This window comes from Hyposmocoma kahamanoa, unplaced genomic scaffold (genome assembly GCF_003589595.1).
Source record: "Hyposmocoma kahamanoa isolate Upper Pololo Valley unplaced genomic scaffold, ASM358959v1 81, whole genome shotgun sequence".
NCBI lineage: Eukaryota > Metazoa > Arthropoda > Insecta > Lepidoptera > Cosmopterigidae > Hyposmocoma > Hyposmocoma kahamanoa.
In genome coordinates this window covers 2,637,894-2,660,041 of record NW_020654080.1, presented here as the reverse complement: position 1 = coordinate 2,660,041, position 22,148 = coordinate 2,637,894, and the positions used below count along the sequence as shown (strand labels likewise).

General features: G+C 36.3%; 1 protein-coding gene across 1 annotated transcript in view; it reads left to right on the top strand.

Annotated features, from left to right (window-relative positions):
• The window catches only part of LOC113234134 (protein I'm not dead yet-like), a 37,284-nt gene extending 26,822 nt beyond the window's left edge, over nt 1–10,462 (top strand). The window contains exons 12-14 of the mRNA XM_026469399.1: nt 1,810–2,009; nt 7,144–7,272; nt 8,990–10,462. Coding sequence (XP_026325184.1) covers nt 1,810–2,009; nt 7,144–7,272; nt 8,990–9,223 — 563 coding nt within the window. The 3' untranslated portion in view covers nt 9,224–10,462. The remainder of the gene's footprint in view (nt 1–1,809; nt 2,010–7,143; nt 7,273–8,989) is intronic.
• The last annotated feature ends 11,686 nt before the right edge of the window (nt 10,463–22,148 follow it).

Below are 22,148 nucleotides of genomic sequence, written 5' to 3'. Positions count from 1 at the left end.
GATAAATCTGTAATAGATTTCTCATAGATGGCGCTACGACTAAAAAGTCGTTGAAAGACCAAGTACAAAGACACGACGCAAGCACATAGAAAAATTCGTGAGGTCCGTTAGTTCGTTCCGTGGCTTAGTTGGTATAGCGTCTGGCACGGTATGCAAGAAGACGTCGGTTCGAATCCGACCGGATCGAAGGAATTTTTTCTGAGTGTTCGATCTTTGTATTAATAATTATAACAAACTAGTGGAGTAATTTCACAAAAAATAATTAAATATCAATTCAATAAAAATTTAATTGATCTTTTAAATGTTTATCGCACAAGAGACTGCGTAAACGGGTCAAAATTTGAAAAAGAGACGTGCTTGCTTCGGCTATTAAGTAAAGAGTGACGACGGAACGAAACAAAATGAGAATGACGAGGCAAAGTAATAAAAGAATGATGATGAGAATGAAATCACAAATTTAGAAAACTGAAATAGTGCAGCGCCAACAACTGACCTGTATGCGTCTTCGTAGATTCTTCGTATATTTATTGTAATAAGGATAATATCTCTGACAATGGGGGCTGTTCTATTCGGTGGTATAGGAGGAACAGCAAAACATCTAATTACAAAACAAACGAAATCACATTTCATCGATAATCAAATATTAAATACGTAATTTTGCAATTTACGTCCTTTGTAGCAAAACCTTAAGTTAAACTTGTCGATTTGAAGTGAAATAATTGACGACACCCGTCAATTGTTTCGAATTTGAGCTGGCCAATCGGAGCGCAGTTTGATTTGGCAGCATAGTTTACAAATAAAATGACATTTCGTCTCTATTTCTGGTTATATACTCAATGATTTTATGGTATACATTTGTTTTATTTTGAACAGTTTGTGATAATATTGCATTATTATGTTTTATAACGTACCTTAACCTATGTTATGGTGCACATCATAGGTTTCCAAAATTTTTGGCTTACTTCTTAAGTTCTTTAAGTAGTCACTTCAAATATCCGAAGGTCGAAGTTCCAACTCACCGCAAGCTTTAGTCCACGTGATATTATTCGCCAAGTTAGTCTCCTATAATGTAGGTATCAGTGGGCTGATGCGCAACAACTTTACAGTTACAACAACGTAACGTTACGTTACAGTTTATTTGGGAAGTTTAATAATTGTGTTTTCAATGAATTACCATCTTTTTCATTACATGAATACACCGTGCACATATGTATTCTGAAACTGCAGTCTAGTATGCTTTAACGTCAACGTCATCCAAATATCCTCTGCAGAGCTGCGCCATTGACAGTTTTCTACCACGGATACGTCTCTTCGCACCACGATGAGTACGCCACCACCTAGAGATTGCGACGTTTGCCCGTAATTGCGGTCACGCCTTCAGACTAGATACTGATCGTCGAACAGCTCACTGTTGTGTACACCGTCTAATAACCAAGTCTCAGTTATAAGCACAACGTCATACCTATGAACTTAGGCAAAATGAAAAAATTTGAACGCCCACAACGTCAAAAACAATTGAAAACACGTATTGTTTATATTGACATAGACACAAAAAATTATATATGTGTAATGTAGTTTATATAGATAATTAAGGTTTATTTTTCAAATGGGGTAGCATCCTCTGGACCTCATCAACGGCCCCCAATTGTCTCCGAGGCCTCTACTACCCCTACGACTCTTCACCACCCATAGGGAGGCGGTAGGGATCACTTTGGGAAACTATGGTGTATACCAACTACCACATGATTACAAGACGTGTCAAACTCGATAAACTTTGATCGAGGGCTTTAATATTTATTATATTTTCAGGTGCAGGTGAAGCCCTTTTACATACTGTGGTACATCATGACGATGTGAAGGAGTCTGTAATAAATGCATTTAACTGGCTTACATCCGATATTACACTGGGCTTATCTACGTTTGCCATGTGCCAGTTTGGTATTTTATTGTGCAATATGATGACAGGTACCGGTGCCGCCGTTGTTTACCTCCCGGCCATTTTGCTTGCGGTAAGAGGTTATGCTGTACATTCAAACACTAAAAAAAAAAACAAATGACAATGAAGCGTGAAAGACGTAGAGGGCTGGTGCATGTCGGGTCTAATTCCGTGTATTTATTTACACGGAATTAGACCGTGTATTTAATTACACGGAATTAGACTAGAGATTAAATGGAATTTCCAGATACCAGATATCCGGCAAGCAACTAGGCCGGATAGCCGGATATCGGACCCACTGTCGCAAACATGTCGCGACCGGTTTACAGCGTGCGATTCACGCGTTATTTATTGATTCGTGAATGATTGCACTTTCCCATTGACGATTTGAGTTGTTGTGATCGTTTGGTTTTTGTTAAAATGACAAATTTAGTCGATAATACAAACAAATACACATATGAAAAATGTCAACTGTGAAAAAATAGTCAATTTAGCAATATTTTAATATCAGTGTTGTTTGTCGTACTGAATGCAAATTTCTTATGGTGGAGAAGGAAAAAGCAGCTACATCATTCTTTGTCTATTACAATTTCTAGTTGTTATTTTACATGTAAAAAGCCTAGCGCTTGATACGCTTGTTACTCTTTAGTTTGAATTGGATTTCATTAATTTGTTGTTTGTGTTATAAGTACTCTAAAACGTTTTACCATACCAGTTTTCGGCGAAAAAGTTTTTACTAAATCTACTTCTACGTTTCATGATTATCGGTACACATGGATCATACGAAAAAATAATAATTTTATATCGATTATTATTTAAAGACAGATCGAATAGATCGTGATCCTTGCAGCTGGCGATGGCGGTTTGGTAATATCAAGCAGTATCTAAATTTAACAAAGTTTGCAAGAGTTTATAGCAAAAAACTGCCCTCTGAAGCTGGTCTCGTTTATGATGACAAACGGAATCGACTTTTACCATTTAATGCCGAAATACTGGTCTTCATCCACCATAATTTGCCTTTATTGAATTTTGAGTAGAGAATAATGAACAGATTGTCAACGTTGCTATTTATTTAGCCTATTACTATCCTCTTTAACCAATAAATTAATTTATTTAGTGCACTGATAGTGAATTTTTCTGTTTTATATGTCGTGTATGGAGTGTGGAGTTGCACACGGGTTTTCATGGTGTAGCCATCATAAGAAGCGATTTTGAATACAAGAAACATCTTTTGTCGTAACAGACATGTCTCGCAACATAGATATTTCCTTAATCGATGGTTTTGATACCTGTAAATCCTTAGAACGTATAGGATTGGAGGCGTCATCGACAGGCAATCCCCTCTGTCAAGGTACAAGGACAAAACAACTATCGCACAATAAACACTACTTTCAAATCGGTGTTTTTTCAAAGTCAAAGTCAAAGATTATTTATTCCATAGGTAAAATAAATTTACACTTGAAAACGTCACATTTAAGCTACTGCTCCTTCACTACGCTGACCTCCCTGAGAAGAACGAGCAAGAATCTCTAGGGATTGCTCCTTTCAAATAAACTTAAATGCTATGTATAATTATTGTCAACAATATTTGACGAAAATAAAAGGTTAATTTTGGTCGGCGACATAAACGTAGATTATTTAACCGACAACTCGGACAGGCGATGCCTAGACGACCTATTAAGTTGTTATAACACAAAAAATATTGTCGATTTTCCTACACGCGAATGTGACACTTGTAGCACTTCTTTGGACTGTGGGATAGTTTCGAGCGATGACTGTAATTACATAACCGTTTCTCCTTTAGATACGCCGATAAGCGACCACAACGCACAGCTATTCGTATTACCTGTTACGCAACACAAACATGTAAACAAATTTATACATCGACGTATCTTTGCAGAGGAGTCTATTAATTTATTTTATATGGACATTTATAATTATGATTGGAGTTTCATTCATGTGACTGATATTAATATTAATGAAAAATTTAGTTCATTGATAAGAATATTAACTTATTATATTAATATTCATTTTCCAGTTAAAAAAATATCTTTAAAGAGGAATACTATTCCATGGGTGAGTGAAGAACTTAACCACCACATTGCAATGTATAATAATTTCTGCTCAATGAAACACCAATTTCCACATGATAATGTTTTAAATAAATGTCTTCAACATCATTCAAATTTAATAAAATCTATGAGTTTGCGTGATCGTCGTCTATTTAATGATAATAAGATGATGTCTACTAAAAACTCGAGTAAGGTAATGTGGCAGATTGTGAACGATGAGGTTTCAACTAGGAATCACCAACAAAACGTTCGACTGACTCACAAGGGAGACATTGTGCCTGTAGACATGATACCTGACTACTTCAATGATTATTTTCTTACAATAACTTCAAAATTACATCTACACAATAATAAAGAAAAATCAATGTCATTTTTAAGAAAATGCGTGGGTGAATGCGATGTTCCTCAGTACAGCCTTCCAACTGTCACTCGTGACTCGTTGGAGGGGGTAGTAAGGAGTATGTGGCATACGTCAAAAACGCTGGACATATACGATATATCTATACATATATTAATGTCGGTGTGGCCAGTGATTGGAGACATACTCGTTATTTTAATAAATGAAATGTTTAGAGAAGGTATATATCCTGATATTTTAAAAAGTACTCGTGTATGTCCAGTGTTTAAGGGGAAGGGGGACGTGACCCATGTTGAAAGCCACAGACCGATAACCATAGTTCCGAATATATCAAAAATAATAGAATCTATTATATCAACAAGTATTATGGATCATTTCGAAATGAACGATTTGTTATCAGATAGACAATATGCTTATAGGAAAGGTAAATCCACCGTAGTTGCAGCACAAAATGTAGTAGATTCTATTATTACCAGTATAGATGATAAGTATAAAACTGCAGGCATTTTTTGTGACCTAACAAAGGCGTTCGATGTAATTGAAAATGATTTATTAATTCAAAAGCTAGCTGTGTATGGCGTCAACGGAGTCGCCCATAACCTATTAAAGTCTTTTTTATCAAACAGACGGCAAACGGTTCAGGTCAGTACAAACGGTACAACAACTAGGTCAGCGGCTGGTGACGTCACCATTGGCATCCCACAGGGATCTGCCCTAGGTAATACACTATTCCTGGCATTCATCAATGATCTGCCATACTTTATATCAGGGGGTCTTGTGGTTCTATTTGCGGACGATACAACCGTTATAGTGTGTGCTAAAACCTACAACGAGTTGGAAGAAAAATTAGCCTGCACGTATGAGCAGCTGTGTGAGTGGTTCTCTGCGAATGGACTTATTCTTAACGAATCGAAGTCAAACCTTATGTTGTTCTCAGGAAGAAATTCTATAACAAAGCCAATTATCACCTCCATTGTTCCATTATGTAACACCTGTAAATTCTTGGGTTTAACGCTAGACTCAAATTTGAACTGGAAGTCACATATACAAACTCTATGTCAAAAACTTGGAAGTGCTGCATACGCACTGAGGAAACTGCGTCCTCTTGTCTCCAATGTGGTATTGAGGCAGACGTATTATGCGTATTTTCATTCGTTGATGTCTTATGGCATCACACTGTGGGGTAATTCCACTGAGTCGATTAGGGTATTTATTCTTCAAAAACGTGCACTAAGAACAATAGTAGGCATAAAAAAGGGTCAGACCTGCAGAAACCTTTTTAAGAAATACAATATAATGACCATGTACTCACAATATATTTATGATATAATAGTTTATGCGCGTCAAAACTTGGCTACTTATGAGCGACGTACGGGCGGAGGCCGAGTGTTACGAAACGCGGGAACACTAAAATCCGTTGCCCACCGTACCGAACTTGCAACTAGAAATCCGCGGGTAATAGGTCCCCGATTCTACGAACATCTACCCACAGACCTGAAAAGTGTTAGAAACGATGCAACGTTTTGTACCCGACTAAAAAACCTTTTATTGGATATTGAATTGTACAGTGTCGATGAGTTTCTTTTGAAACAATTTTAATTTTATTTTATTCGACAAGCAGTAGTTATACTACTTTATTTTATATTCATTATTATTATTATAATTTTATTACTGACGATCATAGTTATCCCTTGACATTGTATTTCCAATTGTAATATTGTGACATTGATAACATGAAATAAACGATTCTATTCTATTCTATTCTATTCTATGGAATACACTTTGAATCAAATTTGTGTGGATTCTGGAGCCATGTCGTCTTTCCATACATCTTTATCTAACACGTAGTCTTCAATTTTGTAATATGATTTTTCGATCAAAATATTTTTAGTATAGTTTTTAAAGTTAGGATATGATAAACTTAATATATACTCCGGAATCTTATTGTAAAAACGTATACAGTTCCTCATAAAAGAGTTGTTTACCTTGGTTAAACGAAATCGTGGTACCATTAGTTTGGATTTAGCTCTAAGGTTAATATTATGGATATCTTATTTCTTATTGAAATTATGTATATTTTTACGGGCATATAAAATATTTGAGTAAATGTACTGTGATGCCACAGTCATGATACCAGTCTCCTTAAACTTTTCTCTGAGAGAAACCCGAGAGCCTAGACGGTACACAGAACGAATCGCTCGTTTTTACAATACAAATATGGTTTGAATATCTGCCGCTTTACCCCACATGAGAATCCCGTAGGACATTATACTATGGAAGTAACTAAAGTAAACTAGTCTAGCAGTACTAAAATCGGTAAGCTCACGTATTCTGCGGACTGCGTATGCAGCGGAGCTTAATCTGCTGGCCAGGGAAGATATATGTATGTGGAAACCATTGAAGTTTACTATCTAAGGTCATCATCGATTAGACGTGGGCTGGGGTTCCAACCTTATGTTGTGGATAGTCCCCGGATTCGCACGTAGTGTTTCGCTTCTGCATTTGTATGACGAGCGGCTAGGGAGTGGAATTCCCTGCCTGCAGACTTGTCCAACATGACAGGTCCAAGTTATACAGGGAACACCCCGAACGCTGTAACTTGGACCTTTTCAAGGCTACATCCTCGATCTCATTGTCACTTTCCATCAGGTGAGATGGAGATCAAATGCACACTTATTTTTTATACAAAAAGAATATTATTATTGTTGTTTAAATCATACTTCTCGTACTGATGCGTAAACGAGAAGGTACTTATCTATTTTTGTTTTCAATTATAGCAATCAGGACGTCGTCCATTGTACGCTTTGGCAGGTGGTTTATCTTGCGCGCTTGGGTTCATAAGTCCATTCAGGCATTCTACTACATATTTTACTAAGAAAATTGGAAAAGTGCCATTTAGAATGCTGGTAAGTCTTAACTAATTTGCTAATCTTATTTTTAGTTTGAATCTTTTATGGTCAATCGTTAAAAGACTCAGTACTTACTTACTGTATGTGGGTTATATTTTTTTGTATCTAATGGAGCAATAAATATTTTTGTCGTAACTCCACTTACGCCATTCTTCCATGAGAGGTGCGATTTCATTACACTAACAGTTTTTTACAAAGTTTAAAAAAGAAAATTGCTGTAGTGTTTTAGTTTTTTGCCTATAACGCATACATTGTTGATAGAGTTATTGGAGATGATGTGGGTTATATTGTTCTGTATTTAATGGAGAAATAAAAATTTTTGACATAATTTCACTTGTGCCATTCTTCCATTAGTGGTGCGATATATATAAACACTGTAAGGGTGTAATAAATCTAAATTAAACAAAATCTTTTTTTCGTTACTGAAGTCATCATTTCTTTTTCTTCTTTCTGTCCTTATCCCACGCTAGATAGCGTTATCATGAATTTAACTTCCACTGTCCCTTATCAGCCGTTATTTCCATAGTGAGTATGGACCTTTCTTATCCGGTAACCTATCACAAACTCGAATTTATTTTTCCCGAAAGAACTTTTGTTCGAATTTTCACTACCCCGAAAACCGAATTATAACGAAACCGTTGTTCTTTCTAGATATGTTGGATGTTTATCGCAAAGACACGATTAAGTTCGGTTAGATTAGGTTAAGTTAGGTTTAAAAGAAAAAAAAACATTTTCGCAAACGTTATTTCTGGAAAATGTAATTTCGGACTTCTGATAGGTAACCTTCTTATCCATGTCACCTTTCACACAATCCATCCATCTTTTCTTTGGTCTTCCTCTCCCCTAATATCCCTAAACATACCTAACACTCTTCTCGTCACATGACATTCTTCTCTCCACATGACATGTCCATATCACGCTAACCTCATCTTTTCCGTCACTCGTACCACTTTTAAACTTCCCCTTATCCTCTCACGCGATGCGGTCATCCTACCGCAAAATGGCGGCTATTTGGTTTCGCAAATTAGAAAAGGATTCAGTATAAATACAAGTTTTTATAAATAAAAATTATTATTCTGCATTGCTAAATAAATACCCTCCGTACTACAACAAAAACATCTCAAATAAAATGCAGTAATACACCGCAAATCCTGCACTTAAAAAGCACTAATGAAATTTTTGGTGTACTTGGGTAAATATGATAATATTCCGTTTGAGTGGTTCTAACGTTTACCATGAAATTACTCCTTAAAGTATAGTTTATAAACATTTATATTCAGGGTAAACTTAAAAAACGCTACTTATGGTAGGTTTTCAATAAATAAACACCGAAATCACCAGCCGAAACAATAACACACACGATGGTCGTGACGTATTTTTGGAGTTTTTTTTTTAAATGACAGACTCAGGCATTAAAAACTTTATGGTTTGCTAGAGTAGTTACCGAAATAGCAATTAGTATTAGTTCTTTTACCTGTTATAACTTCGATATCCGATAAATCGGTATAAAATCATCACTGGCACCTCTAGGTGTGGTATGCGTCTACGGCTGCATGTATCGCGTGAGCGGTTATGTACTCATTCCTTATCTTTTCTCGTCACTCCATACATCCATCTCAACATTCACATTTCTGCTGCATCCACAGTTCGTTCATCCTCCCCTTTTATCGTCCAACATTTACCACTTAATTAACAGATCTATGTTTTGTTTCAGTTATTCCACAACTTCTTGAGCACGGTTATAAACGCAGTTATGCTATGGTTGATGATAATATCACTTGGAGAATACTTGTTTCTACCATTTGGTGGGGGTGGGGGTGGCGGTGACGGTGGTGGTAACGGTAGTGATAGTTTTAATGGTAGTGATATTGTTAATGGTAGTGATAGTGTTAATGATAGTGGCAGTGATTCACTACCACCACCAACACCACCACCACCAGACTCGTAGGAAGTGTCTATACAAGCGCTTGTGTAACTTACCATTTGGTCACAACCATTTGGTCCTTCCTTGGTCCTGATGTATCATAAACGGATGGGCCACTCCTTCTTTTCTTTGTTCCTGATGTATCATAAACTGATATTCAAGCGCCACAGATAGCTTGATTTTCTTGAATGTTGATTCCCAATAAAACAGTATAAGACTTCGGTTGAGATTCATACAGGACTGCTTTCTCGCGGGACCTAACGTATCACTAAGCAAACCATTAGTAGTGTGGTGGGTATTTTTTATGTCCCTACCGTACTACCAAATCGTAGTGCGATAATAGTATGGTAACCATGAGTAAAACATTTTTATATTATAATGAAAATATATGTTAACTTAAAAAGAAGTAGCATCCGTGCTTCCATTTCGACGTCATCTTGTACACTGAGCTTCTGAGCTAGGTGCGGCGATAACTGCCTGCAGTTAATGCCGACTGCATGCAGTTGGTTTCGTCTGCATGGAGTTGATTATACTGACTTTTTTTTATGAACAACGGTTTATACTTTGCTCTGTAGTCTGATGGCAGCTCTCTTGTAAATGCATTATAGTTTATCTTGAGCATAATTAGCCCCGGTTATAAACTAACTAGGACAGAGTGGAAACATTGCTATTACCCGTTCTTCACTTGGCCACTTAATAATTTAAATATTAAGAGCGTGCTCTGGACTACGAATGTTTTAAGCCGATGTTTGAGATTGCTGAGGCGGAACCACATAAGTGAAGAATTTATAATAAAAACGTTCTCGCGACTCGTCTTGACTGTGATTCATCTTGTGATATCATAATTCTTCATCAGTTTTTTTTTCTAAGAAAACAAAATATGTTTTGTAATAACATTATTATTATCTAACCTAGAAGTTTAGTATTTTGTGTTATTTTTGGTTTAAGAACCTGTTGGTTAGACATACTTTTTTGTTGTACTTTTCTTTAATAATCATTATGTCAGTTAAGTTACAATCGTTTGTGTTTGGTAGGAGAATTTTATATCACACGGGGTTACGTTTGTCATTTACCTGTCGTAGAATAGTAATACCATAATATGGTATGACTATAGCGTCAGAGCCTCTCGTGGTACCGGAGCATCGAGTATATAACCAGAAATAGAGACGAAATGTCATTTAATTTGTTAGAAAACTATTCTGCCAAATCATTACGGTGACAACTGCGCTCCGATTGGCTAGCCCGAATTTGAAACAATTGACGGGTGTCATCAATTGTTTCACTTCAAAACGACCAGTTTAACTAGAGCTTTGCTGTGATGGATTTCAAAATTACATATTTAATATTTAATTACCGATGAAATGTGACATACAGGTCATTTGTTGGCGCTGTATTATTTCAGCTTTCTAATTTGTGATTTCAGCGCAAACGAGAGTTGATATTTAAAAGTGATATAAGGCCCATTGAGTGATGAGTCGCCAGGGGTGGATGGCCTTTATTTAGTCTCGGTTATATAATCGATGTTTCGGAGAAACGATGATAGTTGAGTGGAGAGCGCGAGATAATTACTATCAGCATCAATACAAACCGAAGTGTGCAAAATTGGAGATGAAATCATAGTTCGAACAACTTGTGGAGCAAAATTTATATTTTGAGATGAGGTATACTTCGTTTTTTTAGGATTTGGAAAAACGTAAACAATTCTTTGTTTAGGTTGTTTTTACAGTGAACAAAATTTACAATAAAGGAAAACATTTATTTTATTAAAAGTTTCTGTTTAAAGCTTGGAAGCTCTGTTTCTTAGTTTTTATAGTCTTTGATATAGATTAAGTATGTAAAGGTAGAAATTTTTCATTTAATTGTTAATTTATAATAGTGAGTACTACGTGTAAAAAACGTAATAGTTACATAAAGCTAGTAAATACGTTTGAGAATTTTGTTTCACTGTAATAATTAAAGTGTTTTGCTTACAAAATAACCTGAAAAAAAAATTATAAGATAAAATACCGTTAATTAGATTTTAAATATGACGAATAATGTTACAATAATATAACATTACATTATTATAATTAAAATGTATCTGTATAACAGGTGAATTTCACAGTTTTCATAGTATTGGAATACCTTCCCTACAGTAGCGTAGTCTTTGATGTTCGGCGACACTGCCGCCAGTATACGCAAGCTGTCATGCGCAGATACGCAAGGGTTGTCACAAATAAAAAATCTGATGATTAATATAACGTAATCATTGACAATTATAAATAAGTAATAAAGATTTACATGTGTTGCACTGCCAAATGTTTACGTGACACTTGATATGTTTTCAATTTTATATAATTTAAAATTTAACTACATTCGTCGGTGTTTTGTAGAAATGGCAAAAGCGTCATTTCGAAAAGTTTTAACGATTGGTTTTAAATATTTACGTCCTGTTTTAATTTGGGTTTTATTTAAATTTAAGTTTTTAAATTGAATTTGAAATTTGTAACTCGTGAAAAAATAGTTTATAACCTCTGAAAAATTCTTCGAAACGGCGCTGTGGCCTTTTCTACAATACACCGATGTATAATAAATTCGCATTGGGATGGCCATTTTAATAAATGGGGTAAACATGAGCTTGGCCGTGATTTAAATTCTAGCCAATAGGCGCCAGACGAACTAATTCTATTCTGTTGCTTTTAAGCGTTTGTATGGGGTGTTTGTGTCATATAGTGTAATGGATCTATTAAACATATGTACATTTCAAAAGCATTAGAAGATAATGTAGGAAAAAGAAAAGAAAGGTATGGGGCAGTTTCATATGCTATATGAAAGTTTGTATGAAACGTTCAGATTGATACTATCACATGCCAACAAAATGTTTCCCCCGCCTTTCTTTCCTCACCCCTCCCTCTACCCGCACAAAGCGCGTCACACAGTGCAACTGAAATTCTGTCGTAATTACACGCGTGCAAAAAAGTGACTCACAGGTGCTTCTATTTTCTCAATATTCCTCGGCGAACTGCGTTTTCGGCTGTCGTCGGATTTTATTCAGTTGCTCTTTGCCTTTGGTACAGACCCATTGACTTACAAATAAATGGACGACGGGTCTAATACAAAAACCACGAAAAAAATGTCCCAAGTCAACCTATTTAAACGTAGTGACATGTAAAGGAATATGAAAAGGCTAAAACGTTGAATTTAAATTGTAATGTCATCGCAGTACTGTCTAATTTTGCTTGCTTCGCTGTCAGTCGAACAAACGAAGACTAAAGCGTGAATGACGCTCTGTATACGATTTTAACGCCCTATAAGTTCGGACACTTTTTAGCGCGGACCCGACGCCCATATAATTGTAAGTCAATGTACAGACCGGACGCTTTCAATCGACTTGGAAGTATATAGAGTTGCTATTGCGTATTTTATTTATTATACAATGGGAGGAAAGCCGCTAAAGTCAGAGACACGACATATAATTTACAGCGTGTACTTGTAAATAGGGAAATAGTTTTACAGCTCTATATAGTTCACACGGAAGTCAATTAAAACAAAGTGCTTTGTTCTAAATTCAAATTATTGTCCATTGTAAATCTAATAAGGCATGGAAATTAATGTGCGTTCGGAAATCCGATGATTGCCGAGGGACACTGAGAGAATAGCTGCACTTGCATGTTTGTCTGGCGTCACCCCAACACGTAGGTATTGATGCGCCAAACAGGTGGGAGTTGCACTACTTATCTTAATATTATACTATGTTCAAAACATTAATAGTTGTTCCAAAAAGGAAATACTTACCACTGTTATACAAAAAAATGTGAAAGAAATGTTTTTTGTCTGCTCTGAGCGTAAACGCTATGTTTTATTGTTAGACTGTGCTTTAAGGTCACCGTATGTATATGTTTTTATTTCTTGTAATAAAATATGTGAACAGACTGAATGACTTTTTTTTAAAAGCATATCCCAGTGTGCATAATAATGCTAGGTGGAATGTTGTAAATATATTTATTTATTTATTTATTTATTTATTTTTGGCATAGCTACAGAATACAAACTGTGAAGACGCTTAAAGTTAACATGCATTATAATAGGAGTAAATTTGTATTCCTATGCCAGCCACGCACGGCATTTGCAAAATAAATAACTACTTACAAATTAACAGGTTATTAAACATAATATAAAAAAATAAATTTGCACTTAAAAATAATAGCAAAAAATCATGTTACACGTATATAAAAACATGAGATTCTTAAATATCCAACATATTCAGCTTCTCCTTACAAATATTTAAATAAGTATAGAGACTATGGGAGAATAAGTCCAAATCTTTAGAAAAGTTGTTATGAGCTCTAAACATGCGAAATATAGGATCATTATAATGAGACATTGTTAGTGGTACATGGCAAAGAAAAAGTTATTTGGGTACGTTTACTGCCAATCTTAAACAAGGCGTGGCTTAAGATCTCACTTGAGTCCATTTCAAAGCTGATAATTTTAAACAGTGTGGAATAGTCCAGTATCACATTGTCGTAATAGGTGTTTTTTCGTTTTAAAAATACCTAATAGTAACTGTGGTATGCAGTCATATCACTTCCGTCCACTTGAGTTCATTTAAGTGTTAAGTACCTATTGAATAGGTTTTCTTGTAAAATTTCGAGGTATGTTTTTTCTATCGTGAACATTTTTATGAATCGTGTTTCCACCTGTATGTCCTCAATTTGACTATTTTTTTTCTAAGTGATTGATTCAACACTGACTGTTATGCGGAATCAAAGCCATTGAGGTTGTAGGCCATCTTAGGTATATTCACTACATAATCGTGATCCAGGACAAAAAATAATTAGGTATATTCACTTCGTCATATTTATCGGCAACCCAAATTGAAAATTTGAGAACCCTTGTCTACTAGCTCACGAACTTATGGCCTCATTATTTTGATATAATACATCTGTATTATATTACTCTGCACTAAATAAATGAAGAAATCAACTGAATGAGTCTCAGACATAAGTTTTTTTACTTACTTCGTTCCGTCTTTTGGAAAACTAAGACTCTTCTCTTTATCCCGTTTAATATGATGATAAACAGCCGTACCAGCACAATTCAAATATCAAAAGCCGTTTTAGCCTTATTGCCGTTCAGTCAATGTGATCGTCAGTGTCTGGGGTGTGGCGCGGTATCTAAGGCGGAAGGCGGAGAGTGTCCATTCTTATTACTTTTTGTTCTCTGACTCGGGTGAAACAATCAGGTGATCCGGAGCACGAATGGAATAAAACCGATTGGGAATATATTCATAACGTAGCATGTGCCTTCCCAGTGTGAAGCTTCGTACGCCCATCAGGGGGTAGCATTGGGAATAGAATAAGAATAAGACACTACGCTCTCTATTCTCTCTCTGCCCAATATGTGACATGTGCTTGTTCAAGCCACAATGTCCTGTTAAGACCGATGCCAATGTTTCATACTGTAGCTATCAGGGCTTTTGAATACTAAAAACCCTTGCTCTGTAGCTAACACTTCTCGGGAGACTTGTGTGCTCTCGTTCAGCCGAGTGAGCTTTGCCAGACTGTATGCTATCCAAATAAAGGGTTCGAGTCCCTAGCACCAGCCTTTGCCAGTTCATCTACCTACGTGGTTAAATATTTCGTAATCTTTGAGGTACTATTAATTTTATTGTATGTCTGGGAAAGTGTACTACTGCATCTGAGTACTTATTGGTGATCCGACCACAGAGGATCACACGGGTTGGTCTAAAAATGATTCCAAGTTTTTAACAAATATTTAAATAGACGGTAAAAACGACAAAAAAGTGTTTTCTGAGATATAGCATATGGCATTTTTTCATTTGGCCGTATGGGTGATCTAGTTAATGGATCATAACGTTTATAGTGTTAACAAATTTTTCATTACTGTGTAAGGATTTTTACAAATTTCAACATAATCCCTCATGATTTTCGTATCGTTTGGAGCAACTTTAAAAAAGATCACTCAGTCCAAATAGACACTCAATTATCGCTGTGTCTGAAAACAGCAAAGTATGTTTCCAGTTTGACTTGCAATCAAAAAGTATGTAATTACAACAAATTATCTCGTTGAATGTTGTAAATAACATGACTTAAATCGATTGGAATATCGATAATAATATGAAAAGATATCAAAGGAATATCCTGTAGGGTTCCGTTAACAAGACCACTGTGTTTTTTTTAATAATGATTTTTTTTAGAATTTACAACAGAACTGAATATTTTACCAATATTACACAGTTTTTATTAACTACCCCTACCCTACTATCCCACTATTTAACAGGAAAACGATGAATCAAATCCTATACTCGATACTGATTAGACTAACCATTTGTACATTAAAACCACAGTTAGATTTACTTATAATAATAAGGATAATATACGCGAAGTACAATTAATGAGCAATAATAATCAGGCTGTATAATTAAGTTCCTAAACGGTAATATTCAACATCACATGGCTACTCAAGTCTTCAAATCAACAACTGTACTCATTATCTATTATGATTATTGCAAATACATTGTATGATTAAAATTATAAAATGCTTACAATAGTGACTCGTATTAAATCATATTCGTTGCCCTGTATCTCACTGGTTACCGAATGTTGAAAAGGTTCAGCTAGTGACAAAGTTAACGAATGCCTTGCATGGGCTGAGCAACGCGGTATCCTTGTCGCTGCCGTTGGGAGTAATATTTCTCTCCCGGCCATTGTACGTTCAATGGTTGAGAGTAAAAGCTCCTGGGGCGCAGTCTTAGACTTCTGCGAAGAAGTGATGACGTGAAAAGAGGCGGCAGAAAGGTAAAGGGAAGATACAGTTCCCGAAGTTGGTCGTTGAAGGAGAGCTATGGCTCTGCAGCTGCCGACATAGGTGGGCAACGGGTGGCGAAGGTCCCCGTGACATGGGTCCATGAGCCGCAGACTTAGGAGAGTCCGTCGCTCATCACTGGTGGACCTGAGATGGCGGTGTATGTGTTCCATGTCAGCGTCTCAAGATTGCTGACGGGGGAAAAAGAACCCTTCCGCGAAAAACGAGATGGGGTTTGGCGCCCAGTCGGACCAATCATCGTCAAAGTCTGCGTAAGCTTCGTAAAAGAATGCGTAAGCGTCCCCGTGAGTGCACATGGTGAGGAGACGGAACATCGTTAGGTTTTAGTCGGTAGGAGTCCGACATAACCCTTCGCATCTCTCGGTGGGTATCCACGAGGATTTCCTGACGTTAAAAAAAGTAACAAAGTTAATAAATTCACTATCTTTTGGTTGGATATCCATCAATGCACTGTTATGAATAACTTTCTCCCAGCTTCATGCATAAACCGTCAATTGTTTCAACAAAATATTGTTCCGAAACCCGCTTTTCCCGTTTAAATAGGTTATTATCTCGCAAAGAGTTCGGCTTAAGATAAATTTATTTGTTCATTCAGTAATAAAGTACATTTTCTCGTTTCGTATTCTAAAATATTACTTCGGATTTCGTAAGTGTAGCGTCATGGATTTGATATTACTGGATTGTGAATTGTTGTTACATGCAGAAAACTTTCTGTTACGGACGGCCGTGCGTGTCTGGCCGGTCAGAGCAATATGTGTAGAATTACGTAAATAATTCAAGGGCTCTGATTGGCCGAGCAGCGTCTACAGCGCATTGATAGGGCCGGTACGGTGTGGACGCCGTATCGGCATATTGTATATAAGAGAATCTTGTAAGATTCGTTGATTCCCTTTCATTCTTATTCGATATTCCGATTTGAGTTGTGGTTCTATTTTTCAACTTGTAAGTCAGATGGACATAGAAATGAGGTGTTTAAATAAGTTTTTATGGAAATGTACACAGTTCACTTTCCTAGGTTTCAATAAACCGAAAGATTATACGGAGACGTTAACGGAGTTTCATTAATAAAAGAAGGATACCGAAGGAAAGTCTGGTCCGATTTATGGCAGAATCAGCTGGGCTACAATACTTTCTAAAAAGAAAGTTTAAGCCATGGTCCGCCACACTGGTCCACCCAATGCGGATTCAGATTTCACCGACATTCCAATGGTTAGGTACATTCCTCTCCCGCAGATTTCACAACTACATTTAGCATGAGGCAATATACTTAGAAATTAAAGTTCTAAGGTTTTCGCGATTGTTAAATAGGAAATGAAACTATTTTTTGGGATGAAAATTACGTACGTCTGGTCCCCGATCATAGAAAGGGGAATAATTCGTGCAATTCCCCCGCACACTTTCCGTGATATATCCTGTAGAATACCGATAAGCAGGCAACTTTACGGTGGTGTTCAAGGCTCTGCAGCTTCGCCTCTACTAATTCCCAATCATCTACAAGCCTCTTGACACGCTTGTCAATTGAATTCAAAGTAGCCAGTTGGTATATAGCAGACCCGTCCCAAAGGTGGCAGCAGTACTCCATACACGACCGAATTTGTGCTTGGTACAGCAGAAGCAACAGTCTCGAAGTGAAGTAACACCTCACTTTGGAAAGAATACCAAGCTTCCTGGCTGTATTTTTGGCCATGGCTTCTATGTATCTGCCGAAGTTCAAATTGGACGACAGGTCCATTTCAGATTAAGTAAACATTCACTAAAACGTAACCTAAAATAGTACTTCTTAAAGTAATTCTTCATTTAGTCAGTTAAATACAAGTAGATATTGTAAAAAAAAACAAATCGATACAATTATTAAGAGTGAACATGTCGCCTACAACTTGCACAGCCGTTTGGCTACTTTTAGTACCTATGTAAATTTTTTGTACTTATTTGAATTATAACAATAAAAAAATTATATACCTAAGTCCATTACTGTTTCTGTTTGATACAAATAATTCTGATATTTTTTTCTGATGCTGAACACAATGACAAATCCAGCGCAATACTACTCCGTAGACTTTAGGTCTCCCGAGCATGTGATCTCGTTTCGGCGTTCGAATTTAATGCAGCAGATCTCGATCATATTTACGATGCGCCGGTGCAGAAGATAAAGTGTACGCATGTTGTAAGGTATCGATAATTGGTACGAATTTTGTGTGGAAAAATTCACTCGTGTTTTGTATTACGGGCGTCACTAGGACTGACTAAAAACTGGATAAAATAGCGGAGCTTTTCTGCCACCAAGCAAGTAAAGGTGCTGGTCAACCTATATCCACATGAAACTTGTCAACATATGTCTGTTTTAATGACGGGCGCAGTGACAATGTCCCATAGGTCTTTGCGATTTAAAGCTATAGTGGCCAACATTAAGGAAATAGAATAGAATAAAGTGACACTATTACTGTTATGAGCAACGCTATCTATGTACTAGCGTATTAGATGCGGTGTTCCAGACGTACGCGGTTGTGTTCACAGATGTGCGGTGAAGACACAACACTTCAATATCATAGATTAAAAAGCAATAATCATTGAAATTAAAAAACATTCTAATCTCAACAGGGAAGATGGTTTCTCCGTACCACCAGTTTGGGATCCAGTATTTCCTCTGATGAAAAATCCCAAACAGACATAAGACAGCAGTACTAATTAATATGTTTTAGTTTATTCTAATTTCTATTATTAATTAATAATATATTGAACTTAATAAAAATTCATTCAATACGATAATTTGCAAAACTTAATGTAGCGTAAATTGGAATGTTTTCTTTGTAAAATTAAAAATAAGGTATTTAATTAATAACTATTGTAACTAAAGTGAAAAAAATAGGGTGGTTTGCATTAACATTAGACATAACTGGTTGAAGACTGTACCACCTCAGTCAACCGTGACCATGGGACCTCTAAAGGACCCGAAATGTCGGTTTGTTTGAAAAAACAAATATACGCGATTTAAATTCGAAAAAATAGTTACATTTCCTAACATCAATAATCACATATATATAATAACATCAGTAATTTCAACAACTCGACTATATTTTTTTCTTTTACTTTTGTTTTTCATTTTAGTAATATTATACATGCTATTGAGGAGCTGCTTAACAAACTGGAGTGCCTACAAAATCTGGCAATCCGTTTCATACTCAGTTTGTGACGGTGTGACCTCCTTATACCGTCATCCCACCTTTTTGTATCGCCTCTCTCCATTCGTATCGTATCGTTTTTTCTTCTTCTACTCATATTTAAATTTAAAACTGTTCCATTTTACCTCGCATTCTGATTTTGATTCTTTCCATCGTCACTCTCTGCGCGACCGCAGTAGCGAACATACCATTATTTCTCTTTTTGAATCGTTTACTAGCTATATTTATACAGGTTACAATATCTATAAACTGGACTGTCAACGTTTGAATTGCTAAATTTACTAAATAAGATGTTGGAGGCTGCGAGGCTGCGGAGGCTATTACTGCTATCCAGGCTACATACCATTACAATCCACCAGAACGCCCCCAGCACCAGCGGCACCTCCACAAGTTTACGTAAATATGACGATGTCTCTGAATTTCGGACTAAGTTGAAATGGCTCCAATTCGACTTCGCCGAGATATGCACGTTCTTTGTCTCCTTTACAAAATTCTACATTACCACCAACTTCCTCATTATGTATGTTCTTGTTTTTCTCCCTTATCACCCAGTTCACGTACCTGTGACATTAGATCACTATTATATCCCCAATCCAACTCGAAATTCTTCCACAACTATTTCACGGTAATTGCAATTCGTATAAGGAATAAACTGCCTGCTGGCATTCGTGAAAGTCCATCGGTGGCATCTTTCAAACACAAATTAAAAGAGCGCTTCCTGTCAAACGCGTTAGGTAGTTAATTATATATAAACTAGTAATTTGTTTCGATTATATTATATATTCGGCCTGTGTATGTATTTATGTATATGTATAATTGTCAAAGCAAAATAAAATGTATTGCGCAACTAATAATAATAATAAAAAAAATAAAATGTTTCTTTATTTAGGTATACACCCATTAATAAATTTAACATTATTAATTACATTACATTTCATAACCAATTAAATTGAATTTTATTTACCGTATATTATAATTATTAATGAAGTAAATAATTGAGAATTACATTAAATTGAATTGAATTCACATTAGAAATAATAGTATAACAAAAATTAATTTATTTAAATTTTAAAAATGGAGTGGTCACTTACAATGTAGCACGCATCGCATACTGTTCTTATAATTATATTGGCCGAATCGCTCACTCACACAAGAAAAGACCAATATCTCTTCCGTATTATGGCGAAAAAATCGTCTACTCTATTCACGGCAAACAGACGCACTACACCGCCAGGGCAACCGCAGCATAGCGCGAAATGCATTATTGTACTGAACTCTGAGTCTATCAAAAAAGCTCGCTTAGTGTAATGGTACCACAACTAACTAGTGTAGAACGCCCGACAGTAAGCCCTTTTAATAGCGCATTTGCCAGGGGCTTTACGTTAATTCCCCAACTATGGATAAGTATATCACACTGCTAAACATTCAATTTTATCTGCCTGCCTAGCTCATTCCTAATAGGTATAGACTGTCACGTCTGTCCATGGTACTACGGTACTGAGACTCTTTGATAAAATTCAACACTAAAAGACCTTGGAATTGGATTAAAGTCGTTGGTTATGGGGTAGGCGAGTTTACCACCCGCTGGCACGAGTTTCACTTGATATCCAGGCCCCTGCCTTTGATTTGATTTCTGTAAAGAAAGCTAGTTTTATTTGAATCGAAGGTCTTTTATTTTCAGAAGAGTTATAATAATAATATTAACGTGTCTCGCACCAGCATAATTAGACCAGAATAATTCATTAATAAATAAATTTAAAAAAAATCACTCCACCTATCACGTAACAAGGGAATTATACCATGTACGATGATTAACAGAAACCAGGCGGAATGTTTACTCCGAAAGATTCAGACCAGAAGCAAATTTGTTATTCATGGTTTACGAAGTAACGCCAGTGATCGGAATCGAGGACCAGTATATTGTGCAACAGACAAGCGTGTGACGATGCGACCTCCTCCATCGTCCTACCACCTTTTTATCACCATTTCTCTGGTTCCTGGCCACTTATTTTCAAATTTTGAATCGTTCTTTGTTTCGTTTCTTCGTCACTTTCTGCTTAATCTCTGAAGCGAGCACTCCTGCTCGTTTTAACCGCTAATTTTAATCCGTTTACCAGTTTCCATTTTAAATCATGTGCCTATTTAATAGCACTAAAATCTAGTAATATTAGTAAAATACTGCCCTTTAGGGGTAAGTCATCGAGTATATAACCAGAAATAGAGACGAAATAAGGGCCATCCGACCTTGGCAACTCATCATGCAAATGGGCCTTATATAACTTTTAAATATCAACTCGCGTTTGCGCTGAAATTACAAATTAGAAAACTGAAATAGTACAGTGCCAACAACTGACCAAAAATATTCTGTATTTATTGTAATAAACTCTGTAAAAATATCTAATAATGGGGGGCTGTTCCATTCGGTGGTGTGTGAAAAACAGCGAAACATTTAATTACAAAACAAACGGAACCATTTTTCATCGGCAATCAAATATTAAATATGTAATTTTTTAAAGCTCAAGTTACACTGGTCAATTCGAAGTGAAACAATTGACGACACCCGTCAATTGTTTCGAATTCGGGCTGGCCAATCGGAACGCAGTTATCATCATAATTATTTCCCAGAATAATTTCCAAACTAATTAAATGACATTTCGTCTCTATTTTTTTTAACTGCCTCCGTGCGCGAACGGTCACCATGTCGGACTGCCACGCAGGTGTTCCAGGTTTGATTCCCGGCCCGGGAGAAATATTTGTATGGCCTACATTTTCTGTCGTGGGTTTGGGTGTAATTTGTTTTTGTCTATGTGCATTTGTCTATATTTGGTTTCCCTAGTGCGGATCTACGTTGAGTGTGTGCGTTATTATTATTATTTCTGGTTATATACTCGATGGGGTAAGTCTACTGTCTCCCAATTTATAGTATCTAAGTATAATATATT